Below are 6,580 nucleotides of genomic sequence, written 5' to 3'. Positions count from 1 at the left end.
CTAAGACTCTGCATGGCCATGCAGAACCCTTGATGGAAAAATGCAGGAGGCATTGACAGCAGCATGCCCTTGAGAGGGCAGCCACTCACCCAAGTGGCCATGGGGAGCAGGGTGACAACATGAGAAGAGAAATCAGCCCAAGGAGGTGGCTGCCGATCTCCCTCCCCAAATTTTCCAAATCCTCCAGGAGGCCTTTTAATGATAGAAAGGATCTTTTAGTTGGTTTTAGTTTAGTAGACCAGTATCTTCAAAATGTTTTCACTAAAGCAGTGGATGGCAACTCAACTCAGTTTATAAACCAGCATCAACACAGTCTATTGTCCTTTTAATCTTTTCCCAGAAACTTGGTAGTTACCACACCAGCCACATCACTATCATTCAGGGGGCACCTTCTACTGCTAAGGGTGGGCCACAGGACTGTGTGAGCAGGAGACAGCTGAGAGTGCCAGCTACTAAAGCAGCAAGCACAAACTGATGTACTGGGGTAAGAAGGAACAGGGCCCGTATTACCATCCATTCCACCATTATGTCTTATGGCCATTCTCTCTCTCTCTCTCTGCCTCCACTCTCAGAGGGAAGGTACCATGACTTTTTCTTGTACATCCAGCATCTAGTCAAGAGGTTGGGTTGTAGTAGAATTAAATTTTTGTTGAATAACTGAATAAAGCAGTATACCTCTCAGAAAAGCATTCGGAGTAGGACATATTAGGAAGAGTTTTTACATATGGAAAGAAAATTGTTTCTCCTTCCTTGCTATTAGTTGTATAAACTATGTATGAAGGAAAATTCACTTTTTCTCGACACAGGCACATTAACATAGCTACTAATTAATATTTTCTCCGAAATTTAGAAAATGTAGGAAAAATTCTTCCTACGTCTGGGCATATATTGGTAGAATATATACAACAAGGAGGTTTGCTTAAAGTCAGGTACTTTTCATATCAGATAAACTGAATACAAAGAAATTTAGGTCTCCTGGTGTCACTTCCAACCTTGCCAGATAAATACTCATCTCTGGAATGGCCTGGGAGAATCACCTTTCAATTCCTCGACACTTTGTAGCTGAGTTACAGAGTAACCTGCCAGCAATCCTCTCAGAATTCATGGGGCTGTTTAAATAGAGCAAAGTCCACAAAAAGTTCCACTGAGATGTGCTGAGCAAAGGCCAGAGCCCCAGAAGAAAACAAGTGTGGACTCAGCGAAGCTGCCCTCATCTGAGTGCGAACCCCACCGGCCCGGGGTTGAGGGGGGATCGGTGGTCTGTGTGATATGGCAATGAGCCCTGTACTGTCGGAGTTCCTGAGAGAGCTCCCAGGCTGGTTCCTGCTCTCTGGCATCTTCCTGCCCGTGACTTTGCTGCTGTTCCTTCTCATTGCCTACTTCAGGATCAAGCTGATGGAGGGTAAGTGAGAAGCCACACACGGCAGGGATTAGAGTCCTTTCCCATGGCACACATTTGGAACAAGTCCATGTGCCGTCCATTTTTCTGGGAGGCCTGGAGCCACACATGTTTTTGATATGTAGGTGCTTCTCAATAAGCACCCCCCTTAAGATATCTTCTGTGGTGAACGTGGCAAAATTTGATCTTTCCAGCAATGTGGATGACGTACGAGGCTCTGAAGGCCTCCCGTGGGCACCCTTAACTGCAGCCCCTCGCAGACAAGCGAACTGTGAATCAGCAATTTGGACATGTGATTGCTTGTCTGTGTCTCTCAGGCCAATAGATTCACAAACATTACAATGTGTTTCTTGGTCTGCCATCTCAACCTGACAGGTGTGTGTGTGTGCGCGCACGTGCCCGTGTGTTCCTGTGAGTGTGTGTGCACACAATCCTCATCCGCTGAACTTCTACTAAGGAAATGTGCCAACATTGTGCTATCACAGTGTTTGGCAAATGTCAAGCCTTAATAGATATTTGATGGCTTGATGTAAATTTACCATGAAACTGGGGTCTTAAGGTTAAAAAAAAAGGAAAAAAAACCAAAGCCAAACCAAAACAAACCAAAACAAAACCCTCAGGAAGTTTAAAGCGACTGGGACGTGAGAAGCTGGGTCCTGGATTGAGCCTGTTTATTCCGCTGTAATCGAAATGAATGAAACTGCACTGTGATTTGATAGACTATGTGTTAATAATATACCCAGCAAATGTTAGATTAATACGAGAGGTTAACAGCTATTTTAGCAATATCAAAAAACAGTAATATTTCTTAAGTTGGATGATGTCATTAAAGTACTAAAAACAAATTTGAAAACCCCTCCTCAAACCATCCTTTGCTTATATTTCCCTCATCTCCCAATGGGATCTGTGTGTCCTTTTTGCTGATTACATTTTCCAGTGTTAGCAGATAACCTTAGACTAGACATGTTTTCATTTTTATGTGGATGTGATCCCTTTAATTCCAAATTTTCCTTTCTTATTAAAAAACCCCTGAGAACATGTGGGTTTTTAAATTATAGTTCTTTCTGTAGCTGCTTTCCTAAGGGCAAGTAGTAATATCTTCTCTCCAGTTTGAGGGCAAATGAGAACACTTGGCCCCAAATAAGATATCACCAGTTTGAATCTCTATTTAGCAGCTCCCACTTAAAAACTGTAAACAGATGGTCAAATGTCATGTCATTAATCTTGCAACCAGTGTTATGGCAAGTGTAATCATTCCTATTTTGTCCCTGTAAAGAAAGGGACGCTGACAGATAAACTAGTGTGTTCACAGAACCCCCGATCCCTGCGTCCTGGAACATAAAGTCATGTTGCCTACCTCATAATCCTAAGTCCATCAGACAAGAGAGGCATTTTAAGATGTGATGGAAAGCATGTGACGGTATCATAATCATTCATCATTAATCCCCATACTTCAAGGCTTAGGAGGTAATGGTGCATGTAAATTTAATTAGTATGTAGAGAACATCAATCTTCTCGTAAAGGAAGAAAGAAAATTCTCTAACATCCTGCACTCTTCAATCTGTGTCAGTTGCCTTGAGGAGTAGCTCTTAAGGTGGAGGTCTGAGTGTTGAACTTTCCATCACCAAACCCTTCATCAACCACTGCCAGGGACATGTCACCTCTCCTCGGGTGGAAGTTCTGATTATCTTATCTCCCCAAGTCCTGAGATTCCTAAACTGCTACTTTCGGTGCCGCTCAAAATACTATCACACTGATCATGAACAAATTGCTTTTGCTAAAATAACCAACATTGCCAAAAATAGTCACTATGGAAAAGAAATTGTGTCTCTTGAATGGCTGAAAGTTTTTGTATGAAGCTAGATGTAAAATAAAATAAAATAAGGTCAGGTAAGTGATCAGGTTCTGGCCTTCAGCAATTGACTTTCTAAAACAGTTAACTAAAGTATGGAAAATGCACAGCACGGCTAGGCATCTCTCACTGAACTTTATATATATGTTTTGATAGTCAGCAATCCAAAAGGAAACAGATAAGCATTTCTAAAAGTCAAGAGTAAGTTAAGGGTTAGCAGAGTGAAACTGTTAAGATCTCAGATGACAGTCAAACCAAATGGAGGTTTGAATTTCAGGTCTGTAACAATGGCCACACTACCTCATCTCTTGAAGCTTCAGTTTCTTCACTTGTGAGACAGAAATAATAGCAGGACACAGCTGTAGGGTTGGTGTGGAGATTAAGTGAGGCAATACACGTAAGGTTCTTAACAGCGCCTGTTCTGAACAACTGTTGGTCATTATGACCCCTGCTGACTTATAAATTCTAAGAAGGCAGTGTTTGTGTCATTATAATAACTATTATTAAAATATATCTAGTAGCTATTATTAAACTTAAAGATAAAATTATTGATCTTTATTTAGAAATAAAATTAATTATATAAAATTTACTTAAAATTAAGTAAATTACCCAAGGTCACTCACCGAGAAAATGGTAGAGACAGGATTTGAACCCTGGCTGTCTGGCTCCAGAGCTAGCCCTCTCAGCCAAAACACTACCCCTGGAGTACTGAACACAGAGTAGGTGTTCAGTAGGTATCTGCTGAATGGAGGAATCCTCTTGGCCCAGGCAAATAAACATCACCAACATGAGAGCCAACAGTGTGAGAATTAAACAAGGCAAGAATTTTATAAAAGTTTTGAGGGGACTCGATCCATCTCTTTCTGTAACAGGGCTAATTACTGACGATGGTGATTCCTCTGCATAAAGGCTTAGCTCTGAGTCAAGAAGATTACATTTCTTCACCTGTGGCCCAAGAAGGAAAACTTCATTGCCTGCAGAATATTCTACACTTACAAACTCAGGTGTTTTCATGGCCACCTGGCTAATCTCACCTGTCTAGTCTCTGCACTGCCCTTAACAGACCCATCAAAATGAAATGATGGCCAAATTGCAAGCTCTTTCAGGAGGATAAATTATTTCTCTAGCTCTCTTCATTGTGCCTGGCACAGACATTTGGTTCACTTGGTAGATATAACTCATTGAGGAATGATGGGTTTTCTCTTGCTTTCTCTCCTAGTTTTCCATTTTCTAGTTCTCTTCTTTCAACGTCATTATTCAGGTCACCCATTTTCACTCTAGAATTTGTATCCTGGCTCCTCATTCAAAGCACCTGTTGTGCAGTTAGCCTTCAGTAATTAAGAATGAGAGAAGTTACTCATATTTCAATGAGTCTATAATCTAAGTCATGAGCTATCTCAAGCAATACCTTTGAACTAGCAGTAATCTATGTGGAAAGGCAGTGAAACTGAGTGGCTGAGCATGTGGGCTCTGGAGTCAGACCGCCTGGGATTGAATCCTGAATCTATCAGTTTCTAAGATCTTGGGCAAATTGCCTCATTTTGATTTCTCTATGCCTCTGTTTGCTCACCTGTAAAGTAAGAATTATAATGGTGACTACAACATAATTTCATTGCGAGAATTAAATGAGAAAAGGCTTTTCACGGTGTCTGGCACATAAGTGATCAAGAAACATTAGCTGTTAAGTCTTGAGCCTCATGTAACCTAAGACCTGTTACCATCCAATGCATATATACCCTCTCTCAATTGAGATGACAAGCAGTGTGGAATCAGAAAAGGATAGTTCAGAGAGAGTGCTCGGATTTGACGTGGGGACCAAAAGGAACATTTTCAGGTTCAATTCTATAAAATACATTACCTCCTATGAGATTATGAACTCCTTGTCTCCGGCTTGGATAATCTAATTATAATTCTGAAAATAAACTTTTAAGAGTAAAATATAGTTTCAGTTATGCATGTTGGTGGTGGTGAGGAAGAGAATTTTTTTTTTTTTCTTTTTGGATGTACCAGGAAGATCTCAAAGGATAATTGTCAGGATTTCAGGGCTAAAGTTCAAATTTGCTATTGCCAGAGAGGTAACAGGTGAAGCTACAGGAGCAGATAAGAATACACAGAAAGATGATACATAATAAAAGCCAAAGGGAGGAGTATGATTGGGGGTGGGTGTCATGGAAAGGGGGCTCGTGTCAAATGCTACAGAGAAAACTGGGGATTGGAAAATGCCACCAGATTTAGTAATTAGGACATCATTGGTAAGTTTTAATACTTGAGTAGCTTTAACTGAAGCTATATTTTAAGGGGATAAGGAGTATGTAAGCGGCGAAAAGTTGACACTCAGTTTTCAGTCAAAGATGCCAAAAGGTAAAAAGGAGACTAATTTGACCTGTCTAAAGACTTACAAACACCCAAACACATTTTTGGCGGGGAGGAACAGGACAGAAACCCTGTCTTACTCATTTGCATATCCCCGGGTCTTGGGTAATAGACATGTTTAATAAATGCTTATTGAATGTGGGAGCCTTAATACATTTAATCAACACAATCTACTGAATATAAAATATACTTAGCATGTAACACCTTTTATTACAGTTGTAGGTTGCCCTCTCTAACCAGGACCACTCCTTAGAAATCAGCATTTATATTTCTTTTGGGAGTGGTTGAGGAGGAAAGGAGAGATGCTGCAATAGGACTTGCTCTGATGACGATGACTTCTGTAACCTGCTGGGGCCACCAGGGTAGATATGCTGGCCAATAATGCCTGAGGAGTTGTAAATGACCAGTGGCACTCAGCTGCCTCCACAGTATTAACTGGTATTTTTCCTTTCAGTTAATGAAGAACTGTCACCGACTCCTGATCGCCAACACAATCGTAAGGCTAGCTCTTCCTGGTACCAGAGAGAGAAACGGACGTGACTGTTGGGGACTGATCAATGGCTAAAGCACAGTCAATTTCTACTGGTCAGAGAGCGAAGGTCAACGGCTTAGCAAATAGTTAATAAACTAGAACCACAGCAAGACAAAAAGAATACTAAGATGCTTGTTCTGAAAAGTGGTTCAAGAGGACAGCTATGAGACTCGACTTAAATAGCAGTTCTTTGGCGAGTCCCAAGAATGTTAAGATTTTGTTGGATGTGCTCTATGGACTAGGCACATTGTAACTTTTTAACTTTTATAGGACTATGTCTACTCTGAAGGGCACTATTTTCAAACTAAAATTCTTAAGCATCATTATTATATAATCCCATGGAAACCCGCATTATTCTGATTTTGGAGGTGAAGATACTCTGGTAGAAATCAGATAAATAGCAAAAGATGAGCACCTGTGGATT

General features: G+C 40.8%; 1 protein-coding gene across 1 annotated transcript; it reads left to right on the top strand.

Annotated features, from left to right (window-relative positions):
- Nucleotides 1-1,269: 1,269 nt before the first annotated feature.
- Nucleotides 1,270-6,164, top strand: SMLR1 (small leucine rich protein 1). The gene is made up of 2 exons (XM_007456550.1): nt 1,270-1,402; nt 6,079-6,164. The coding sequence occupies exons 1-2, from the start codon at nt 1,270-1,272 to the stop codon at nt 6,162-6,164; spliced, it is 219 nt and encodes a 72-aa protein (XP_007456612.1).
- The last annotated feature ends 416 nt before the right edge of the window (nt 6,165-6,580 follow it).

The sequence above is a fragment of the Lipotes vexillifer genome, unplaced genomic scaffold, assembly GCF_000442215.2.
Source record: "Lipotes vexillifer unplaced genomic scaffold, Lipotes_vexillifer_v1.1 scaffold438, whole genome shotgun sequence".
Taxonomy (NCBI): domain Eukaryota; kingdom Metazoa; phylum Chordata; class Mammalia; order Artiodactyla; family Lipotidae; genus Lipotes; species Lipotes vexillifer.
The sequence above is the reverse complement of the archived record's forward strand: the minus strand, read 5'-3'. Positions and strand labels throughout refer to the sequence as shown.